Source organism: Oryctolagus cuniculus, chromosome 2 (genome assembly GCF_051225735.1).
Source record: "Oryctolagus cuniculus isolate XC-2025 breed Fujian yellow rabbit chromosome 2, ASM5122573v1, whole genome shotgun sequence".
Classification (NCBI taxonomy): Eukaryota; Metazoa; Chordata; class Mammalia; order Lagomorpha; family Leporidae; genus Oryctolagus; species Oryctolagus cuniculus.
The window spans coordinates 4,968,476-4,991,589 of record NC_142868.1 but is presented as its reverse complement, the minus strand read 5'-3'; the positions used below and the strand labels follow the sequence as shown (position 1 = coordinate 4,991,589).

At 56.9% G+C, this 23,114-nt stretch overlaps 1 protein-coding gene across 1 annotated transcript; it reads right to left on the bottom strand.

Annotated features, from left to right (window-relative positions):
* Positions 1 to 2,638: 2,638 nt before the first annotated feature.
* TMEM128 (transmembrane protein 128) lies at positions 2,639 to 18,797 on the bottom strand. The gene is made up of 5 exons (XM_002709352.6): positions 18,677 to 18,797; positions 16,931 to 17,072; positions 8,321 to 8,479; positions 5,401 to 5,509; positions 2,639 to 3,345 (listed from the first exon to the last, which is right to left on the bottom strand). The coding sequence occupies exons 1-4, from the start codon at positions 18,771 to 18,773 to the stop codon at positions 5,410 to 5,412; spliced, it is 498 nt and encodes a 165-aa protein (XP_002709398.2). The 5' UTR covers positions 18,774 to 18,797; the 3' UTR covers positions 2,639 to 3,345; positions 5,401 to 5,409.
* Between the last annotated feature and the right edge of the window lie 4,317 nt (positions 18,798 to 23,114).

The following is a 23,114-nucleotide window of genomic DNA, read 5'->3' as shown; positions in this document are numbered from 1 at the left end:
GTGACCTGGCTTAGACGCCACTTCCAGCATATTCTATCAGGAAGGCAGTCCTAGCCCACTCCATGTCAAGAGCAGGGACTACAGAGCTCCTAAGCGGGAACAGGGTCGAGAACATCAGGACCTTTTCTTTAAAACACAGGGAGCAGGTGTTGTAAAGCAGCAGGTCGGCATCCCATATGGGTTCAAGTCCCAGCTGCTCCACTTCCGCGGAAGATGGCCCAAGGACTTGGGCCCCTGCACCCATGTAGAAGACCCAGCTGAAGAAGCTTCTGGCTCCTGGGCCAGCTCCAGCGATGGCAGCCATCTGGGGAGTGAACCAGCGGATGGGAGATCACTTGTCTCTTTCCTTCCTTTTTAATAAATAGACCTTACCAAAAAAAAAAAAAAAAAAAAAAAAGGCTACCACCTGCGATGCCGACATCCCATTTGGGCACTGGTTCATGTCCTGGCTGCTCCACTTCCAATCCAGCTCCCTGCTAACATGCCTGGGAAAGCAGCGGAAATGGCCCAAGAAGCACTTGGGCCCCTGCACCCACGTGGGAGACCTGGATGAAGCTCCTGGCTCCTGGCTTTGGCCTGGCCCAGCCCTGGCCATTGTGGCCACTTGGGGAGTGAAACGATGGATGGAATATCTCTGTCTCTCCCTCTCTTTATCTTCACAAATAAATCCGTATGAGCACAGCAGATCCTGCACTCCTGGCTCAGGTTCAGCAAGCTCCGCCTTGGTGGGAGACTTCAGACTCACAGCCCCCATCCCTGTCCTCTTTCCTACTTCTCTTGGTTCCTAGCAAGTCACTGACAGTGCGCCCAAACTGGTGGCCTTTGAGCATGCAGACTGGTATTCCAGACATCTCTTCACCTAAAGCGGACAACCGACTGCACCACTCAACACTCCTCTGGGTGGACTCTGCTCCACCACGGTCCCTGAGGGCCACCGCCGGGTGACGCCGCACACTGGAGCTCCCCATCTTGGGCTGGTGCCACCCAAGGTGCAGAAGCACCTTTAACATCAGCCCGAGCTTCTTCTCAGCCATAAGAAGTTACCCATATGGGCCCAAGTTCAAGTCTTGGCTGCTCTACTTCCGGCCCAGCTGCTATGGCCTGGGAAGGCAGAAGATGGCCCAAGTCCTTGGGAGAACCAGAAGCAGCTCCTGGCTCCTGGCTTCAGATCAGCCCAGCTCCAGCTGTTGCGGCCATTTGGGGAGTGAACGAATGGATGGAAGACTTCTCTCTCTCTGCCTCTCAAATAAATAAATAAATAAATAAAACCTGCCCATGAGACCACAGAGATAAGTCATCAGGAGCTGGTCTCAAAGGAATATGGAATATGCCTGCATGTTGTGCAACTCCTGAACTCTGGCTTCCAAACCTGCTCAAGTTCAATGTCCTATACAGGACAACATGTTACAGCTGTGCAGGCCCAACCCTGTGGCTCAGCGGATAACACCCAGTTCCTGAGGCGCTCCGATCCTGCGTTATAATGAAGTGTGTCGTCCCTACCAAGGGCTGCTGGCAGTAAGCAATTGCTTCTCAAAAAGGAAATAATTCTGCAGAAGAGTATGGATCTGCCCTCAGGTCCCGGGGCGCCTCTCTGTGCTGCTCCCATCGGCCCGCCGGTCTCCACACGGCACACTGTTTGCACAGAAACGTCGAATGCCCTTGGCTCTGCTGGGTTATGAGACTGAGCAGTCGAGCAGCTGGTGCCACAGCCTGTCAGTGTCTCCTCTCACTCTGAACCCCACTCAGAACCCGCCTGGCAAAGCAGAGGAGGGCGGCCCAGGTACCTGCGTCCCCGTACTCACCTGGGAGACCCAGATGGAGTTCCAGCCTCCTGGCTTCAGCTTGGCCCAGCCCCAGCTGTTGGCGGCCATTTGTGAACCCACAGAGGGAAGAACTCTGTGTCTCTCTCCCTCTTTCAAATAAATAAAAGAAACAGACACTAATGAATGGATAGATGGATGTGTAGGCGGGGGACCTGATGTGGTATTCGTGATCCTAGATTCTGCTATCTGTCCCTCTGCACTATATTTGAGTACCTACTATGTGCTGGCACATAGTGGTGCCCTGCACATATTACTACTGTCTACCAGCTCTAAGAGATCATTCTCCTTTCACAGCTGAGAAGGACTACTTAGCCGCCAGTGCACGGCAGAGTGTGGCTAAGCCAGGTGCGAGAGGTGACTAAGTCCCTTTGCCGGGAAAGCCGTCAGCATCCGCTGTGCTGTGTCACCGTGCGCGCAGTGCCTGGGTTTCATGAGAACGTTCTTGATCTCAACGTGCAAACTGCCTCTTATGAGCAGGCGGCCCTTCTCTGAAGAAAAGTCTCTGCTATTTCTTATTTATTTTACTTACTTTTTGCAAGGCAGGCATCAGAGAGAGAGAGAGAGAGCTTACATCTGCTATCTCACAAATGGCCACAAGAACCAGGGCTGCGATACACGGAAGCCGGAAGCCTGGAACATCACCCGGGTCTCCACGTGGGTGGCGGGACCCCCAGCACTTGGGCCATCTGCTGCTGCTTTCCCATGCACATCAGCAGAGAGCCGGATCTCAGCCTCTATTATTTCACAGCTAATCCAAGTGCTCAGAGCTTCAAATGGAAGCTATTCCAAAGTGTAGATAAACAAAACACACAAGAAAGTTATAAAAATACTTTTATTTAAATGCTGCAGAAAAAATTATACACTGAGAAATGATCAACAGTTCATATTTTAAAAAATGTTAAAAAATCCTGTGATTTACACAAAGATAAAATCTGATAAATGATAGGAAAACAAAATACAAGGGCACTTCAAAAAGTTTGGAAAAACTGAATTCAAAGATAAACTTATTTGGGTGCAGAAACATTCGGAATCATGCATAGTTTTTTCTAACATATTTCCACTAGCTTTTTGAAGACCCCTCATACTTTCAGTTGCTCCCCTCACCTCTAGAAACCATTATAGAAGTAAGATATACAGTATTACGGAAGGGGGGTTAAAGGCACATGACAACGCAACCCATTCCACACACGTCTACTCCTTCATACAATGACCTCCCATCCGGAAGTGGGAGACGGAACCACTTACTTGGGTATTAGGATGCACTAAGAACCTGGGGTGAAACTACTCTCTCCTCTGAATACTAACAGATTAACGCTGTCCAACAGTGACCTCCACGTAACACTGACTTCTGAGAAACTCAATCACTTGAGTTTGAGAATATCCAAATGAAATATAATTTATTCTGATTCCAACAACACATTTGCAAAGTCCCAATTCTTCCAAGAAAAGCTCTCCGTGGGTGCAAAAACACTGTGGCTTTCCCTCTCTCCGTCTGTAACGCCTTCTGTGGGCGGCCCGACAGCTGAAAGAAAACCAGCATTTACGTGCGAGAAGAACACCCCCTCTGTAGTTCTGAGTTTAGCGTTACAAAGCGCAGTGCAGTCCACGGCCACAGCACCACCTGCCTCTGGGTTACAATGAGCCCAGGTCAGCAGGAGTCGGCGGGTCAGTCAAAGCTCACAACTGAGAGGCCGCAGAGGAGCTAACGAGAAGGGGAGGGGGGGCCAGGGCCACACGAGGGACGTGTCCCAGCAGCCACCTGGAGACTGGCCACAAGATTGCGTCCACACACTCTGTGTGGTGATGGAGACATTCCGGGAGGACCCCACAGGGAGAACACGCTGTTTGCTGGCGGCAATCTGCCTGCCCAAACACCCTGAGAACAGAGTCTGTGAGCCCCTACTGCTCGGGTCTCGGTCTCCGTCCTGTACACTGTGTCGGGAGTCGCCTTCCTCCAGGGCCTCGTGTACGGGACTTGAGGGGAGGGATGACTTCGTCCCCTGCATACAGAGTAACCAGCACCCTCACTCACGTACTCAGAAACAGACCCTCCCGTGCAAGGCAGCAGGCCGGGGATGGGGCAGGGGAGTCCCTGGGGAGGCAGGAATTTTACAAACAACAAGGAAGACAAAGGCCGACAGGGCAACTAGCAGGCTTTGATGAGGCAGCCAGGGCAGAGAAAAGGGAAGAATGCATTTTCCTAGTTAGGTAAAACTGCCCTTTCCCCGTGCTCACGGCCTTAAGGAAAATCTAGCCAGCGTCGCAGTGTGTGCGCTGAGGGAAGCTGACTTCCCTCCCAAATGGTCCAGTGCATATGCACGCGGTCTTGGAGAGGCAGGTGCCTTCTATAACAAGTGCCACTCAGAACCGAACTGTACCACAGGGAAGATGCTCGGTGCCTTCTGAGTCCACGGACGAGCAGCGCTGGTGCAACCACGACTGGGAGTAACTCACAGCCGGCCGCTCGCTGCCTGTGTAATGACTGGGAGTAACTCGCAGCCGGCCGCTTGCTGCCTGTGTAATGACTGGGAGTAACTCACAGCCGGCCACTTGCTGCCTGTGTAATGACTGGGAGTAACTCACAGCCGGCCAGGAGCTGCCTGTGTAATGACTGGGAGTAACTCACAGCCGGCCAGGAGCTGCCTGTGTAATGACTGGGAGTAACTCACAGCCGGCTGGTCGCTGCCTGTGTAATGACTGGGAGTAACTCGCAGCCGGCCGGTCGCTGCCTGTGTAATGACTGGCAGTAACTCACAGCCGGCCACTTGCTGCCTGTGTAATGACTGGGAGTAACTCACAGCCAGCCGCTTGCTGCCTGTGTAATGACTGGGAGCAACTCGCAGCCGGCCGCTTGCTGCCTGTGTAATGACTGGGAGTAACTCACAGCCGGCCGCTCGCTGCCTGTGTAATGACTGGGAGTAACTCACAGCCGGCCGGTTGCTGCCTGTGTAATGACTGGGAGTAACTCACAGCCGGCCGCTTGCTGCCTGTGTAATGACTGGGAGCAACTCGCAGCCGGCCGCTTGCTGCCTGTGTAATGACTGGGAGTAACTCACAGCCGGCCAGGAGCTGCCTGTGTAATGACTGGGAGTAACTCACAGCCAGCCGCTTGCTGCCTGTGTAATGACTGGGAGTAACTCACAGCCGGTCAGGAGCTGCCTGTGTAATGACTGGGAGTAACTCGCAGCCGGCCGCTCGCTGCCTGTGTAATGACTGGGAGTAACTCACAGCCGGCCGCTCGCTGCCTGTGTAATGACTGGGAGTAACTCACAGCCGGCCGCTCGCTGCCTGTGTAATGACTGGGAGTAACTCACAGCCGGCCGCTCGCTGCCTGTGTAATGACTGGGAGTAACTCGCAGCCGGTCGGTCGCTGCCTGTGTAATGACTGGGAGTAACTCGCAGCCGGCCGCTTGCTGCCTGTGTAATGACTGGGAGTAACTCGCAGCCGGCCAGGAGCTGCCTGTGTAATGACTGGGAGTAACTCGCTGGCCAGGAGCTGCTGTGTCCAGCGGGAATGGCCACAAAAGACATTTTCAAAGTGAGTTCATATTCAGAAATAGCACTCCAGCTATCTTACCTCCAGAAATCATCCAAGGAGGGAGATCAACATTATAACTCCCATAAATTGCGTAAATAACAACAGTGGCGTTAAAAATGACCACACGTGCCATAAAGCAATGTTGAAGCTGAAAAGAACAACAAAAAAAATTAAATAGTTGTTATTGCTAACTATAACACACACAATCTATTTTGTTCTAGAATCAGACTTAAAGAACTTAATTTGGGAAAGTCTGTCCAGCCAGTAGCTTCCCATGTATCTTATTTCTCAAATACGTGATCAGCCAACGCTGGAACTTCCAGTCTACCCGACGGTGCCCTAGCTTGAGTCTGGCTCTGCTCCACAGCCCAGCTTCCCACCGACGTGCATCCGAGGAGGCAGCAGAGGAAGGCTCGAGTACTTGGGTCCCTGTCACTCACACCAGACTTGGATTCAGTTTCCTGCCTGACTGGCCTGGTCCAACCCTGGCTGTGGCAGGCATCTGGGGGGTGAACCAGGGGGTGAAGATCCCTCTACCTGTGTCTCTGCCTTTGAAGTAAACAAAAACAAGTGTCTTACAAAGTGCTTGGAACTGGGGTCAATGGGAGTCAGCACGGCTTAACAGAACAGGCTTCAGTCCCTTAAATCAGCGATTGCAATGGAACATAAGCTAAAATGAGTATGGTGTGCTTTTACAACCTCACACACTATCAAATCACCATGGAAATAAAGACAAAACTTCTCTCCTAAAACCAGAATGAGGGGCTGGCGCTGTGGGGTAGCAGGTAAAGCTGCCACCTGTAATGTCAACATCCCATATGGGCAGCGGTTCATGTCCTGGCTGCTCCACTTCTAACCCATCTCCCTGCTAATGGCCTGGGAAAAAGCAGCAGAAGATGGCCCAGGGGTTGGGGTTCTGACACCCACGGGGGACACCTGGAAGAAGCTCCTGGCTCCTGGCTTTGGCCTGGCTCTGTCCTGGCTGTTGCGGCCACTTTGGGAATGAACCAGTGGATACAAGATCTCTCTGTCTCTCCCTCTATAACTCTTTCAAATCAATAAATATTAAGAAAAGGGAAAAAAAAAAAAAAAAACAGAACGAAGGGGTATTTGGCAGAGTGGTCAAGCCACCACTTGGGCCACTGCGCCTGGTTCAGGTCCCAGCTCCTCCTTTCTGCTAAGGCACACCCTGGGAGGCTCCCTGGATGGAGTTCAGGCCCCTGGCTTCACCTGGCCGAGCCCTGGCTGTTGCAGGCATGTCTCCCTGCCTTCCAAATAAAATGAAAATAAATAAAACTTTAGAGTTAAAAATAATCAAAAAGTAGTAACTCATAAGCTGCTAGTAGTTTTTTTTCATTAAGAAAGAACAGTATTCCTGTCACCAAAGTGAAAACTGTTCAAAAAATGAGAAGCCCCCACATGGAGTATTATGGAAGAATTCCACACCATGTGGGTCCACTGACAAGGAAGAAAAGAAAAGTATCACCCCTCTGGAAAACGCAGGGTGCGACTCACCGCAGCTGGAGGCATGCACGTCCGTGCCCAGGCACCTCCTCTCCGACAGGGCTACACACTTAGACCCGCCCGCAGAGCTGTGTGCCACGTGCAGCACGAAACAAGGAAACGTGCCCATGGAGTCCTGAGTCGTGTCTTTCCCGACTTCAAACTGGAGAACCACCAAATGGCATCAACAAAACAAACAAACTGGGGCTCAGTCACACGGACTGCTGAGCAGCGACAAACACCAGCCACGCCAGGTGCGGCGCTGTGGACGGGTTTGTACCTAATGCTGCGCACGAGCAGCCAAACCCCAGACAAGACAGCACGCACAAATCCACCTCAAGGAAGGGGCTGGTGTGGTGGTGCAGCGGGTAAAGCCATCGCCTAAAATGCCAGCATCCCATAAGGGTGCCGGCTTGTGTCCCCACTGCTCCACTTCCGATCCAGCTCCCTGCTAACATCCTGGGAAAAGCAGTGGAAGGCTAACCCTCTGCCTACAGCACCGGCACCCCAGGCTCTAGTCCCAGTCAGGGCGCCGGATTCTGTCCCAGTTGCTCCTCTTCCAGTCCAGCTCTCTGCTGTGGCCCGGGAGTGCAGTGGAGGATGGCCCAACTCCTTGGGCCCTGCACCCACATGGGAGACCAGGAAAAGCACCTGGCTCCTGCCATCGGATCAGTGCAGTGTGCCAGCCACAGTGGCCACTGTGGGTGAACCAACAGTAAAGGAAGACCTTTCTCTCTGTCTCTCTCTCTCTCACTGTCCACTCTGCCTGTCAAAAAAAAAAAAAAAAAAAAAAAAAAAGGCAGTGGAAGGTGGCCCAAGTGTCTGGACCCTGGCACCCATGTGGGAGGCCCAGATGAAACTCTTGGCTCCTGGCTTCAGCCTGGCTTCCTTCCAGCTGTGGCAGCCATCTGGGGAGTGAATCAGTGGGTGGAAGATTCTAACTCTGATTTTCAAAATAAATAAATAAATTAAATCTTCATTTAAAAAAAAAAAAAAGAATCCATCTCTACACAGCTCAAACAGAAGACTAAACAAAAATAAGGTATCTAAGGGATGCAAAAGACAGTGCCGACCACAAAGCTCAGGGCAGGGCTACGGGGCAGGATGGGCTGCACTGACTGGGCGGACAGCGGGCGACGCTGGGTGCTGGCTCGGCTCTCTCCACGTGGTGTGGTTTACACCAGTGTGTGTTTGGTGACCATTCATTTCCGTGTACGTCTCAGTTTCATCTGCTTTTCTGTGTTGTATTGTGCATAACAACGAAACAGATTTAACCATCAAGATGCAGACTACGTGTGGGACGTTACCCACACGTAGCATTTCAGTGACTTGGTACATACGCAGAGGAAGAGACGCTGGGAAGAACAGGAATGACTGGAGACCACCGTTCTGTTACACCCTCTAATTCTTCTGCCTTTTACACCAGGTACGTAATTTCCTCCTTCAATTAACTCACCATATTCCTGCCGCGATGAAGGCAGCGGTCGTGATGGGGATCAGGGCCGGGTATCTGACGTCATACTCCTCAATCCCACGATACCACTCCAGATAGACGATGCAGTACAGTGCAATCGACAGACTGACGAGCAACAAGGCACTGCCAGACAGGAACCAACTGTGGACGCAGAAACAGCCCATGAAGCCTTGACAGCACTTAGCCAATCGGCAGACATCTCACACATTTCATGACAGCCTAGCACTCTCCTTCTAGAACAGCAACTGCAGAAGGCTGCAGAGGGACTCGGTTACTCAACCTTGGCTTTCACGGCCTCAGTGGGAGGGACACGGGGCTGAGACACGACCAGACGCACGACAGGATTAAGAGCGCTGTACTGCGTGCAAACCAACATCGAGCAGGAACCCTGGGGACACCGACGCCCTGGTCTGAAAACAGACGAGACAGCAGCTCTCTGGCTGTTCTGAAGTTTTCAGTGCAGGTCCCGCCAACTCCTCGTGAGGCAGAGCTCCTTGGAGCACTGCAGACCAACGGGAAGACGTTCACTCAAATCCTCTCAGAACTCCAGAGGAAAACCTCCCATTTGCAAGATGTTTCTTAGCCTCTCCTGGCGGACAATGTCTTTACACTCCCTTCCAATTCCACCTAAAACCTATCTCAGTGTGTGAGGCAACTCTGACAGCCCCTAATTCCAGCCCCAGCTAGTCATGGAAGAGGCAGACTGGGGAATAAAGTCCCTCCCGACACAACCCAGTACCCCCATCATGCTTTGCTTCTCTATGGCGATCCTGTGGGAGAGAGAGGACCGCTGGCGTGGCAGCTGTTACGCGGCCCTGAGCGGGATTCCGGCAACAGCAGAGTCCGAGATTCCAGCACGGGCTCCTGTGGCGAAGCGGGGCTGGGGACGAGAATCCCAGAGGCGTCTGCAGCACTGGGCGGGGGCCCAGCCCTGAAATCTAGGCTCAGCCCCGACCCGCTCTAGACTGCACAGATCACCTAAGCCGACGTGCCCAGAGATACTGACCATACTTAACTCTCAGAGCCGCTCTGAGAGTCCCGCGAGGTGCCTACCAGCCCAGCGGACCCTCAGCGGCAGTGGTCATGACTCCACCGAGCTCACCTACAGACAAGTATCTCCATTCTCCTGGAGGGTCCTGAGAGACCCTCTTCCACTCAAGTGCGCATTCTCAACAGGGCGTTCTTAAACCTGCCCGGACAAAACCTGGCAAGGCAGCGCTAAGCTTCCGCGGCCTGCAGCACGAGGCCTCTTAGCTTGTCTGCTGCAGGCCAGGACAAGCCAGCAGAGGGCTCATTCATCCCTGGATCCACAGCCACGCAGTCTCGGGCTCACGTGACCATCTGGTGAATGAAGGGGCAGCTGCGGCCAGCGGTGGTTAGAGTGCCCACTCCCTGTTTCCCAGCCCGAGTTCTAAGCCGAGAGAGATGGAGGAATCGGGCTGACGACGCTCTAAGGCCCGTACCACTGCTGGAGCTGTGGGAAGACATTACTGGGGAGAGAGACGGAGGCCTCCTGATACCGAAACCCAGAGAGACACAGGTTCACCCCTGGGCTCCAGGCGCAGGGAAACCCAGAGAGAGACAGGCTCACCCCCTGGGCTCCAGGCGCAGGGAAACCCAGAGAGAGACAGGCTCATCCCCTGGGCTCTAGGCGCAGGGAAACCCAGAGAGAGACAGGCTCACCCCTGGGCTCCAGACATAGGGAAACCCAGAGAGAGACAGGCTCACCCCCTGGGCTCCAGGCGCAGGGAAACCCAGAGAGAGACAGGCTCACCCCCTGGGCTCCAGACATAGAGAAACCCAGAGAGAGACAGGCTCACCCCCTGGGCTCCAGGCGCAGGGAAACCCAGAGAGAGACAGGCTCACCCCCTGGGCTCCAGACATAGGGAAACCCAGAGAGAGACAAGCTCACCCCCTGGGCTCCAGGCGCAGGGAAACCCAGAGAGAGACAGGCTCACCCCCTGGGCTCCAGACATAGGGAAACCCAGAGAGAGACAGGCTCACCCCCTGGGCTCCAGGCGCAGGGAAACCCAGAGAGAGACAGGCTCACCCCCTGGGCTCCAGACATAGGGAAACCCAGAGAGAGACAGGCTCACCCCTGGGCTCCAGACATAGGGAAACCCAGAGAGAGACAAGCTCACCCCTGGGCTCCAGGCGCAGGGAAACCCAGAGAGAGACAGGCTCACCCCCTGGGCTCCAGGCGCAGGGAAACCCAGAGAGAGACAGGCTCACCCCCTGGGCTCCAGACGCAGGGAAACCCAGAGAGAGACAGGCTCACCCCCTGGGCTCCAGGCGCAGGGAAACCCAGAGAGAGACAGGCTCACCCCCTGGGCTCCAGGCGCAGGGAAACCCAGAGAGAGACAGGCTCACCCCCTGGGCTCCAGACATAGGGAAACCCAGAGAGAGACAGGCTCACCCCTGGGCTCCAGGCGCAGGGAAACCCAGAGAGAGACAGGCTCACCCCCTGGGCTCCAGGCGCAGGGAAACCCAGAGAGAGACAGGCTCACCCCCTGGGCTCCAGGCGCAGGGAAACCCAGAGAGAGACAGGCTCACCCCCTGGGCTCCAGGCGCAGGGAAACCCAGAGAGAGACAGGCTCACCCCCTGGGCTCCAGGCGCAGGGAAACCCAGAGAGAGACAGGCTCACCCCCTGGGCTCCAGGCGCAGGGAAACCCAGAGAGAGACAGGCTCACCCCCTGGGCTCCAGGCGCAGGGAAACCCAGAGAGAGACAGGCTCACCCCCTGGGCTCCAGGCGCAGGGAAACCCAGAGAGAGACAGGCTCACCCCCTGGGCTCCAGGCGCAGGGAAACCCAGAGAGAGACAGGCTCACCCCCTGGGCTCCAGGCGCAGGGAAACCCAGAGAGAGACAGGCTCACCCCCTGGGCTCCAGGCGCAGGGAAACCCAGAGAGAGACAGGCTCACCCCCTGGGCTCCAGGCGCAGGGAAACCCAGAGAGAGACAGGCTCACCCCCTGGGCTCCAGGCGCAGGGAAACCCAGAGAGAGACAGGCTCACCCCCTGGGCTCCAGGCACAGGGAAACCCAGAGAGAGACAGGCTCACCCCTGGGCTCCAGACACAGGGAAACCCAGAGAGATACAGGCTCACCCCCTGGGCTCCAGACGCAGGGAAACCCAGAGAGAGACAAGCTCACCCCCTGGGCTCCAGGCGCAGGGAAACCCAGAGAGAGACAGGCTCACCCCCTGGGCTCCAGGCGCAGGGAAACCCAGAGAGAGACAGGCTCATCCCCTGGGCTCTAGGCGCAGGGAAACCCAGAGAGAGACAGGCTCACCCCTGGGCTCCAGACATAGGGAAACCCAGAGAGAGACAGGCTCACCCCCTGGGCTCCAGGCGCAGGGAAACCCAGAGAGAGACAGGCTCACCCCCTGGGCTCCAGGCGCAGGGAAACCCAGAGAGAGACAGGCTCACCCCCTGGGCTCCAGACATAGGGAAACCCAGAGAGAGACAGGCTCACCCCCTGGGCTCCAGGCGCAGGGAAACCCAGAGAGAGACAGGCTCACCCCCTGGGCTCCAGACATAGGGAAACCCAGAGAGAGACAGGCTCACCCCTGGGCTCCAGACATAGGGAAACCCAGAGAGATACAGGCTCACCCCCTGGGCTCCAGACACAGGGAAACCCAGAGAGAGACAAGCTCACCCCCTGGGCTCCAGGCGCAGGGAAACCCAGAGAGAGACAGGCTCATCCCCTGGGCTCCAGGCGCAGGGAAACCCAGAGAGAGACAGGCTCACCCCCTGGGCTCCAGACATAGGGAAACCCAGAGAGAGACAAGCTCACCCCCTGGGCTCCAGGCGCAGGGAAACCCAGAGAGAGACAGGCTCACCCCCTGGGCTCCAGACATAGGGAAACCCAGAGAGAGACAGGCTCACCCCCTGGGCTCTAGGCACAGGGAAACCCAGAGAGAGACAGGCTCACCCCCTGGGCTCCAGACATAGGGAAACCCAGAGAGAGACAGGCTCACCCCTGGGCTCCAGACATAGGGAAACCCAGAGAGATACAGGCTCACCCCCTGGGCTCCAGACACAGGGAAACCCAGAGAGAGACAAGCTCACCCCCTGGGCTCCAGGCGCAGGGAAACCCAGAGAGAGACAAGCTCACCCCTGGGCTACAGGCGCAGGGAAACCCAGAGAGAGACAGGCTCACCCCCTGGGCTCCAGGCGCAGGGAAACCCAGAGAGAGACAAGCTCACCCCCTGGGCTCCAGGCGCAGGGAAACCCAGAGAGAGACAAGCTCACCCCCTGGGCTCCAGGCGCAGGGAAACCCAGAGAGAGACAAGCTCACCCCCTAGGCTCCAGGCGCAGGGAAACCCAGAGAGAGACAGGCTCACCCCCTGGGCTCCAGGCGCAGGGAAACCCAGAGAGAGACAGGCTCACCCCCTGGGCTCCAGACATAGGGAAACCCAGAGAGAGACAGGCTCACCCCCTGGGCTCCAGGCGCAGGGAAACCCAGAGAGAGACAGGCTCACCCCCTGGGCTCCAGACATAGGGAAACCCAGAGAGAGACAGGCTCACCCCCTGGGCTCTAGGCGCAGGGAAACCCAGAGAGAGACAGGCTCACCCCCTGGGCTCCAGACATAGGGAAACCCAGAGAGAGACAGGCTCACCCCTGGGCTCCAGACATAGGGAAACCCAGAGAGATACAGGCTCACCCCCTGGGCTCCAGACACAGGGAAACCCAGAGAGAGACAAGCTCACCCCCTGGGCTCCAGGCGCAGGGAAACCCAGAGAGAGACAGGCTCATCCCCTGGGCTCCAGGCGCAGGGAAACCCAGAGAGAGACAGGCTCACCCCCTGGGCTCCAGACATAGGGAAACCCAGAGAGAGACAAGCTCACCCCCTGGGCTCTAGGCACAGGGAAACCCAGAGAGAGACAGGCTCACCCCCTGGGCTCCAGACATAGGGAAACCCAGAGAGAGACAGGCTCACCCCTGGGCTCCAGACATAGGGAAACCCAGAGAGATACAGGCTCACCCCCTGGGCTCCAGACGCAGGGAAACCCAGAGAGAGACAAGCTCACCCCCTGGGCTCCAGGCGCAGGGAAACCCAGAGAGAGACAAGCTCACCCCTGGGCTACAGGCGCAGGGAAACCCAGAGAGAGACAGGCTCACCCCCTGGGCTCCAGACATAGGGAAACCCAGAGAGAGACAGGCTCACCCCCTGGGCTCCAGACATAGGGAAACCCAGAGAGAGACAGGCTCACCCCCTGGGCTCCAGACATAGGGAAACCCAGAGAGAGACAGGCTCACCCCCTGGGCTCCAGGCGCAGGGAAACCCAGAGAGAGACAGGCTCACCCCCTGGGCTCCAGGCGCAGGGAAACCCAGAGAGAGACAGGCTCACCCCCTGGGCTCCAGGCGCAGGGAAACCCAGAGAGAGACAGGCTCACCCCCTGGGCTCCAGGCGCAGGGAAACCCAGAGAGAGACAGGCTCACCCCCTGGGCTCCAGGCGCAGGGAAACCCAGAGAGAGACAGGCTCACCCCCTGGGCTCCAGGCGCAGGGAAACCCAGAGAGAGACAGGCTCACCCCCTGGGCTCCAGGCGCAGGGAAACCCAGAGAGAGACAGGCTCACCCCCTGGGCTCCAGGCGCAGGGAAACCCAGAGAGAGACAGGCTCACCCCCTGGGCTCCAGGCGCAGGGAAACCCAGAGAGAGACAGGCTCACCCCCTGGGCTCCAGGCGCAGGGAAACCCAGAGAGAGACAGGCTCACCCCCTGGGCTCCAGGCGCAGGGAAACCCAGAGAGAGACAGGCTCACCCCCTGGGCTCCAGGCACAGGGAAACCCAGAGAGAGACAGGCTCACCCCTGGGCTCCAGACACAGGGAAACCCAGAGAGATACAGGCTCACCCCCTGGGCTCCAGACACAGGGAAACCCAGAGAGATACAAGCTCACCCCCTGGGCTCCACGCGCAGGGAAACCCAGAGAGAGACAAGCTCACCCCCTGGGCTCCAGGCGCAGGGAAACCCAGAGAGAGACAAGCTCACCCCCTGGGCTCCAGGCGCAGGGAAACCCAGAGAGAGACAAGCTCACCCCCTGGGCTCCAGGCGCAGGGAAACCCAGAGAGAGACAAGCTCACCCCCTGGGCTCCAGGCGCAGGGAAACCCAGAGAGAGACAGGCTCACCCCCTGGGCTCCAGGCGCAGGGAAACCCAGAGAGAGACAGGCTCATCCCCTGGGCTCCAGGCGCAGGGAAACCCAGAGAGAGACAGGCTCACCCCCTGGGCTCTAGGCGCAAGGAAACCCAGAGAGAGACAGGCTCACCCCCTGGGCTCCAGACATAGGGAAACCCAGAGAGAGACAGGCTCACCCCTGGGCTCCAGACATAGGGAAACCCAGAGAGAGACAGGCTCACCCCCTGGGCTCCAGGCGCAGGGAAACCCAGAGAGAGACAGGCTCACCCCCTGGGCTCCAGGCGCAGGGAAACCCAGAGAGAGACAGGCTCACCCCCTGGGCTCCAGACATAGGGAAACCCAGAGAGAGACAGGCTCACCCCCTGGGCTCCAGACATAGGGAAACCCAGAGAGAGACAGGCTCACCCCCTGGGCTCCAGGTGCAGGGAAACCCAGAGAGAGACAGGCTCACCCCCTGGGCTCTAGGCACAGGGAAACCCAGAGAGAGACAGGCTCACCCCCTGGGCTACAGGCGCAGGGAAACCCAGAGAGAGACAGGCTCACCCCCTGGGCTCCAGGCGCAGGGAAACCCAGAGAGAGACAGGCTCACCCCCTGGGCTCCAGGCGCAGGGAAACCCAGAGAGAGACAGGCTCACCCCCTGGGCTCCAGGCGCAGGGAAACCCAGAGAGAGACAGGCTCACCCCCTGGGCTCCAGGCGCAGGGAAACCCAGAGAGAGACAGGCTCACCCCCTGGGCTCCAGGCGCAGGGGAACCCAGAGAGAGACAAGCTCACCCCCTGGGCTCTAGGCGCAGGGAAACCCAGAGAGAGACAAGCTCACCCCCTGGGCTCCAGGCGCAGGGAAACCCAGAGAGAGACAGGCTCACCCCCTGGGCTCCAGGCACAGGGAAACCCAGAGAGAGATAGGCTCACCCCCTGGGCTCCAGGCACAGGGAAACCCAGAGGCCTCTCCTGCCGGGGCTGCACGGAAACGCAGGCTGCAATCTGCACCTCCTACGGGCGGTCGTGCTGAGCTCTCGAGTTCTTCACCTCGAACCCTACCAGCGAGGTCCACCACCTCCCAGGGAAGGAGAGAGAGGTGGGAGAGCAGGAAGCCGGCGGCATGCGGGCGGAGTTCGGCACAAGAGGAACAGGCCATCTCCCTGCCACAGCTCCGAGAGGTCGCTGGTGCCTAGCCCTGACTGCTTGCTCCCTCCGCACCTCCAGCCCCCACCCCCCACCCCCGAAGTCGCCTGGAGGACAAGCGTGTGCCCACCATGACCCAAAGCCCCCGGTCTGTCTGCATCTCTCCAGGGCCCCTGGTACTTCCAGATGACGACTCCCGGCCCTCAGCAAAGTAGCCCTCCCCAAGCCCGCCCTGCCCTGTCTCGGGGCCCCCACACCATTCTCCGGGGTTCAGCGAGGGGCCCGGCACATGGTTCACAACCTTCTCCTCCACTCAGCTCCTGGGGTCACATTACAGGGCGCTGGGTCCTCATGAACCAGGGATTACCAACACCAGGCCCACCCTCCTGGAACCCTGCCTGTTCACCTGCTCTCCGAAACAAACCCTGGGAGCTGTCCTCACCAGCCGGCTCTCGGCCCCTCCTCCCAGCTGTCCTGCACTTGGTCGTCAAGAGACCGTCAGACTTTCTCTCGCCATTTCCCCCAGTGCGTTACACCCTTACACTCACCAGCACCCCCCCACAACACATCTGTACTGAAAAGACACTGACACAACTTCCAGTTCTCGCCACTGCTGTGCGCGCCCACGGCACACGCCCTCAGCTCAGCCTTGTTTCACTGCCTGTATGTGAGGGGATGATGTGATGATGTGATATGTGCACGCACGCATCCGTCACTTCCCAGAGCTCCCGCTGTGGCTTGTGTACGGGATGTGTGGGCGGAGGACTCACGAGAACACTCTCCTGGCAAAGTTCAAGTACACAGTACCTTACTGTTAACAATACAGTTAGGGGCCGGCGCTGTGGCACAGTGGGTTAAAGCCCTGGCCTGAAGTGCCAGCATCCTATACGGGCACCGGTTCTAGTCCCGGTTGCTCCTCTTCTGATCCCGCTCTCTGCTATGGCCTGGGACAGCAGAAGAAGATGGCCCCAGTCCTGGGGCCCCTGCACCCGTGTGGGAGACCCAGAAGAAGCTCCTGGTTTCAGACTGGCACAGCTCCGGCTGTTGCAGCCATCTGCAGAGTGAACCAGCGGATGGAAGACCTCTCTGTCTCTACCTCTCTCTGTAACTCTCAAATAAATAAAATAAATCTTTAAAAAAATACAGTTAAATAAGTTCTTCCTCTTCCAGCTGAAAACGTGTGCCCTTTAACCAACACTGCTCACTCATCTCTGCCCCCCGCACCAGCACGGTGCCCGGCACACAGGAGGTGTTTTCTTAATTTCTGAAAAATCCACCTGACAAAATGGAACGCGAGAAGTAAGACGAGGGCGTCCAAGTTTTCTTACCTGCTAGTGTGAAAGTTCTCTCTCAGGGTTTTAAAGAAATCAACATAGTAGGTCACAGCAATGGAGGCCAAAATCCAGAACCCGGAATGGAGGTTCAGTCTCGGGAGAGGTTTCTCCTTCTTCTCGGCAGCTGTGGAAGCGCCTGCAAATAAAATCCCAACTAAGTTCCCAGAACTTCCGGGGAGATCACACCTCCTTTAAGTCAATTTCCCTGCTCTTTCTAAACAGCAGAGTCTCTCCCTTTACAGCACCGAATCGCTCTGTAAAATCATTATGCCACACGCATAATGCAGAAAAAATATAGATGCAGAACAAACCAATAGGAGGCTGCATAAAACATGTTCAATGCAGGTAACGTCCACATTGTCAGTCTTTTGGAAATAACGATGCTATTCACAGTGTACAGCTCTTCAAACTAGGTTTCACCTGAGTGAAAGTTAAGAAGTCACGAGTCTTGTTAAGAAAAAAAAAAGCAGAGATAAACATCAGAGCACAAAATGGACTTGTCACTTGTCGTATCTAAATTATTATTATTATTATTATTATTATTTTGACAGGCAGAGTGGACAGTGAGAGAGACAGAGAGAAAGGTATTCCTTTGCCGTTGGTTCACCCTCCAGTGGCCGCCATAGCCGGTGCGCTGCAGCCAGCGCACCGCGCTGATCCGAAGCCAGGAGCCAGGTGCTTCTCCTGGTCTCCCATGCGGTGCAGGGCCCAAGCACTTGGGCCATCCTCCAATGCACTCTCGGGCCACAGCAGAGAGCTGGCCTGGAAGAGGGGCAACCGGGACAGAATCCGGCACCCCGACCGGGACTAGAACCCGGTGTGCTGGCGCCGCAAGGCGGAGGATTAGCCTAGTGAGCCGCGGTGCCGGCCTCTAAATTATTTTTAAACACACGTAATCTCTTGAGTCAGCTCAAACATGGGAAAGGCACGCCACATCTCTCGGGCCGGCGCAGGGCGGTCCAGACAGGTGCCAACAAGTCCCTTCTTCCACCTGGGACTTCCTCGGCAAGACTGGGGGGCTGGGCCGGGTCAGATGGCGATTAACAGGCTGCCCTTCTTCACTGCAAGGAAGAACCGCAGGTGCCCATCGCAGGGCCTGGGCCTTTAGCAGACCCATCAGATGCCCGCAAACGCAACCTGATCTTAACAGAGACCCTGGGGACACACCCAGAATGCAGAAACCAAAGCTGCCGTGGACCCAGCTCACAACGTACGGGCCAAAGGATCTAAAACGAAATGCCCCGACCTTCACCCCAATTCCCCAGCCAGCCCGGGGCAACCTCCACTGTCACTTGTACTGCGTTCTAGCACATCCCGTGGCCTCCCGGTGAACGCAGCACACGCAACTCTGCATCTCCCTGAGAAAATCGGCCACAGCCGGCACACGGACGCCTGCCCGCGTGCCCCGGACGGACAGGGGCGGTCTCATTTCACCAGTTTCGCACCGACGGCAAATCGGGTGTCCCCAGTCGTTTGCTACTAAGAGATGCTGGGGTGGACACCTTCACTCCGAATTTTTCTTAAAAAAAGACTTTTAACGGCTATCTCCTCACAGGTGCTCCCAGAAATGCTGAAGCGGGACTAAGACGTGCAAGGCTGCGTGAGCCTCCCGTTCGTGACATTGAATACCCGACTTGCAAAACTACTTTGTAGCCGAGAAATGAAACCCGGCCCCTCCGGGAGGCCCGTGGAGCCGGCCGCTTCCGGGGGAACCTCGGCGCGGCTCGGAGCGCGCCTCACCCGGCCTGGCGTCGCCCTCGCCGTCCCGCGGGACCGCGGAGTCCGACGACAGCAGGTACCGCCGCCGGAGCTGCTCCCGGGCCCACGGAGCGTCCATCTTGGCGCCGCCCAGAAACGCGACGGAAGTGACGTCGGCGCACAGCACTTCCGGCGCCGGCGTCGGGGGCGGGGTCAGCGGTGGTCGCGGGTGGGAGGCGGCGGGGTGGTGTTAGTGGGTGGGAGGCTCGTATCCCACGCGTGATTTGACGTTTTGGGTACTGCCGGCCTTCCCGGGTCCTTAGGGCGCTGATGCGTTTCCGACCTACGGAAGCCCAGAGGAACCAAGATGGCCGACGCCCGTGGGCGCGCGCGGGGCAGCCCGGCTCCCGAGTCTGCCCAGGCCTCCCGGTGTTGGAGCAGGCACGGACGTTCGCCCCGGCCTCTTTCCTACTCCTGCCTCTGGGGAGTCGCCCAGCCGGACTGGAAAGGGCTGAAGGCAGCCCCAGGAGGGAGAGGGGGCCCCGAACCCGGCCTCTGACCCCGTGGGGGACAGGAATGACCCTCTCTGGGCCTTTTGCTCTCAGGCCCGCTGGGCTCGGACCTGCCTGCGCTCAGGTGGTTCGTGGGAGAGCTCCTTGTCCCGCCTGGGGGAACGTGTCCCCTCCGGACCGTGGGCACTAAGGTGCTTTCCCGGCCGCCCAGCGCTCAGAGACCGTGTCCGCCGGTTCCCGGCTTTCTGTCAAACGGTCATCCCGATGGCTCTCCCGCTGTCCCCTGGCGAGCCGTGTTGCTGAGCGCCCACTGTGCGCTGGGAATGCTAGGCGGTGAGGATAGACTGCCCGTGAGCTGCGGCTGCAGCGCCGACCTGCAGGACGGCGCAGTGCACGGGGCGTCCTTCCCCCGGCCCCGAGTTCCGGGCAGCACGGGCAGCTGCGGGCGGTGCAGCGGTGATGGTGGTGGGTGGCGCTGGCCGAGGAGGTGGCCTCAGTAGGGTGCCCTTGGAGAGACGGTGCGCCTGGGGCTATGGCAGCGCTCAGTGAAGTCTGTTCTGCTGGGGTGCGGGCAGGAGCAAGGGGAGCGCTTGAAGGAGATGGAACACAGGGCTGGTAGGGTAGTCCGAAAAGCCACGGCGGACGTGAACTTCGGATTAGCTAGTAGGCTGCTCTTCCATATCTCCTGGGTGTTGTGGGTGTTTGTAAAAGGAATGTAATAAAAAATATTTAAGAAGAATGTCAGCCGGCGCCGCGGCTCACTAGGCTAATCCTCCGCTTAGCAGCGCTGGCACACCGGGTTCTAGTCCTGGTCGGGGTACCGGATTCTGTCCCGGTTGCCCCTGTTCCAGGCCAGCTCTCTGCTGTGGCCAGGGAGGGCAGTGGAGGATGGCCCAAGTGCTTGGGCCCTGCACCCCATGGGAGACCAGGAGAGGCACCTGGCTCCTGCCATTGGATCAGCGCGGTGCACCGGCTGCAGTGAGCCAGCCGTGGCGGCCATTGGAGGGTGAACCAACGGCAAAAGGAAGACCTTTCTGTCTCTCTCTCTCACTGTCCACTCTGCCTGTCCAAAAAAAAAAAAAAAATATGTCAAGTTCTTAGCGGCCCATTTCTGCAATTCCTTCAACCTTCCTGTACCCTTGGGAGCAGAGAGACTCACAGCCCGGCAGACTGTGGCCTCTCTAAACAATCCCTCCTTTTTTTTCCTGCTCTTTTTCTTTGCAAACTCCTAAACTGGGCTTCATCTCTTCAAAGCCAGCCGAGGTCTTGGCCCCTTTTTCTTCTTTCTCTTGTACGGGGTTAGAAGCCTTGTTAACAGGAAGTGACTTCGTCCCATCGAACAGTCTTGTTGATCTTTCTCCTGGAGAAAAGGTCAGTGCCGGGGCTCCCTCGTAACCAGATATTCCCGGGAGCCCCCCAGCCACCCCGGGGTTTCCGTGCGCGGTATGTTGAGGTCAGATCGAGTTCCCCCTTCGGTGGTTTCGGGGCCTTTGTATTTGGAGCTGAAATCCGTCCAGCTTTTTCCCCCTGATATTTTAAATGGCACTACTTGCATACCTTATTGATGCTACTTAAAAGCAGATTGGAAAAAATCCAGTATTTAATGACCACATCTTCTTTGTTGGGGTCCATTCAGTGAGTTCTTCAATGTGTGTACTGTGGCACCTTAATTATAGATAGAGATCAGATTGCTACCAGTGCAGACATTTTCAGTGTGGGTTACTTGTAGGGAGAACAGTGGATCTGACTGTGACCTTGCTGGTTCCGTTAGCCATATGGTTATGTCCGAGGTGTTTACAGCCTACGGAACCCTGGCTCCATCACTGTGGCTCTTTGGGTGTGTTGTTTCATTTTCCTGGATATCAATTTCAGCATCTGAAGCAGCATGAACCAGAGTGCGGGTGGATGTACACAGGTGGCTTAGCTTAGTCCCTGGCCAGTGGTATGCATTCAGGAAGGCTACCTGCTGTTCACGACTCCATAGCTTGGCCTTCAAGATCTTGCACCTGCTCACCTTCTGGTCGGTATTTCCTGGTGCTTGGGCTGCAGCCACTCTTCGTTCATATTTCTCTTCCAGGAATTAGCAGGTTGGGCCATGGGGTCACCTGGCTTCCAGCAGTGGCTGCAGGGGCTAGAGCTAGGATGGTGTGCAGAGTGTAGATGGCACCATAGGTAAGACTGCGCCATTTTACTAACATTCCCCCTTTTGTTTTTTATTTTTATTTATTTTCTATTTATTTATTTATTTGACAGGCAGAGTGGACAGTGAGAGAGAGAGACAGAGAGAAAGGTCTTCCTTTGCCGTTGGTTCACCCTCCAATGGCCGCCACGGCTGGCGTGCTGCAGCCGGCGCACCGCGCTGATCCGATGGCAGGAGCCAGGTGCTTCTCCTGGTCTCCCAGGGGTGCAGGGCCCAAGCACTTGGGCCATCCTCCACTGCACTCCCGGGCCACAGCAGAGAGCTGGCCTGGAAGAGGGGCAACCGGGACAGAATCCGGCGCCCCGACCGGGACTAGAACCTGGTGTGCCGGCGCCGCAAGGCGGAGGATTAGCCTAGTGAGCCGCGGCGCCGGCCCCCTTTTGTTTTTTATAAAGCAAGAGTTGTATGGGATTACATTAGCCCCAAAAGTCCAGGAGGGGTAGAGGGACAATGATCTGCCTTTGGAGCTACCTCCTGCTGGCATGGGGCGACGTCTCAAGCTGCTGTCTCGTGGTGGGGAGCCGAGTAGATCTGCAGCGGCATTTGGTGGACCGCCTAATTGCTGAAGGCCTTGGTTTGTTCCATTATCACCTGCTGTCAACACTTAAGCCGACCCGGTAGTATGAGGGTGAGGGCTGGCGCCGAGGCTCACTAGGCTAATCCTCTGCCTGCGGCGCGGGCACACCGGGTTCTAGTCCTGGTCAGGGCGCCGGATTCTGTCCCGGGTGCCCCTCTTCCAGGCCAGGTCTCTGCTGTGGCCAGGGAGTGCAGTGGAGGATGACCCAAGTGCTTGGGCCCTGCACCCCATGGGAGACCAGGAGAAGCACCTGGCTCCTGGCTTCGGATCAGTGCGATGTGCCGGCCGCAGCGGCCATTGGAGGGTGAACCAACGGTAAAGGAAGACCTTTCTCTCTCTCTCTCTCTCTCTGTCCACTCTGCTTGTAAAAAATAAATAAATGAATAAATAAATAAAGGGACAGGGTGAGAAGAGCAACCAGTAGTCCTAGCAGTGGCATTAACCAAGAAATGAGAGGATTTCACAGAGGAGAGGAAATGGGGGCGGAGGGGCCTCTGGACCCTTGTGAAGACTGTTTGATGGACATGGTTTAAAGCTGATTCCAGCCAAGACTGGGAGAAAGGCCACTCATCTTTTGCGTGTAGAGGGGTTTGTAGAGAAACAATCAGACAACATTAAGTGGGGGAGAGGACCATGAATACACAGGTCAGGAGTAGAGCCACTGATGTTAGAGTAGAGGCTGTGATTACAAAGGAGTGAGGCCCCAAGGGGGCTAGACAGCATCTAGAACAAAGGACAGAGTCATTATTGTAAGAGAGCTGCTGTCTAAACTACGATTATGTTTTCTGATTGAGAGGCAAATAGAAACTGACAGAGAGGCCTGATAATAATCAGGTAGGCTTTAAGACCTTGTCTGTTATGAAGCCCAGACTTCTCTCTTCACATGGGGTACATCCTAGGGGAGGTATGAACCTCCTTGGGGAAGGCGCCCTGTTGACTCCGATTACCTCACTGGCCTGGGAGGAGAGCTGGCCAGGGGAAGGCAGGTGGCATCCGTAACAGAAAATTTACCGTTCTGCCTGATTGTTACTGACCCTGCTTGGCCACAGCGGTGGCTACTTTGGAAGCTGGGCCGAGTGCTGAGATTTTCGGCTTGGAGCCAGTAAGATCTGTGGCTCTGACCTGGGCGTTCTTCGACTCCAGGTTGAAGACTTGTGATAAACATGTTATTTTCTTCGTTGTTGTTGTTAA

Coding starts and splice junctions, on each gene's coding strand:
- TMEM128 (XM_002709352.6), bottom strand. CDS start 18,773: ATGGACGCTCCGTGGGCCCGGGAGCAGCTCCGGCGGCGGTACCTGCTG. Junction 17,073..18,676: donor CGAGGGCGACGCCAGGCCGG/GTGAGGCGCGCT, acceptor TTTTATTTGCAG/GCGCTTCCACAGCTGCCGAG. Junction 5,510..8,320: donor TTCATCGCGGCAGGAATATG/GTGAGTTAATTG, acceptor TGTTCTTTTCAG/CTTCAACATTGCTTTATGGC.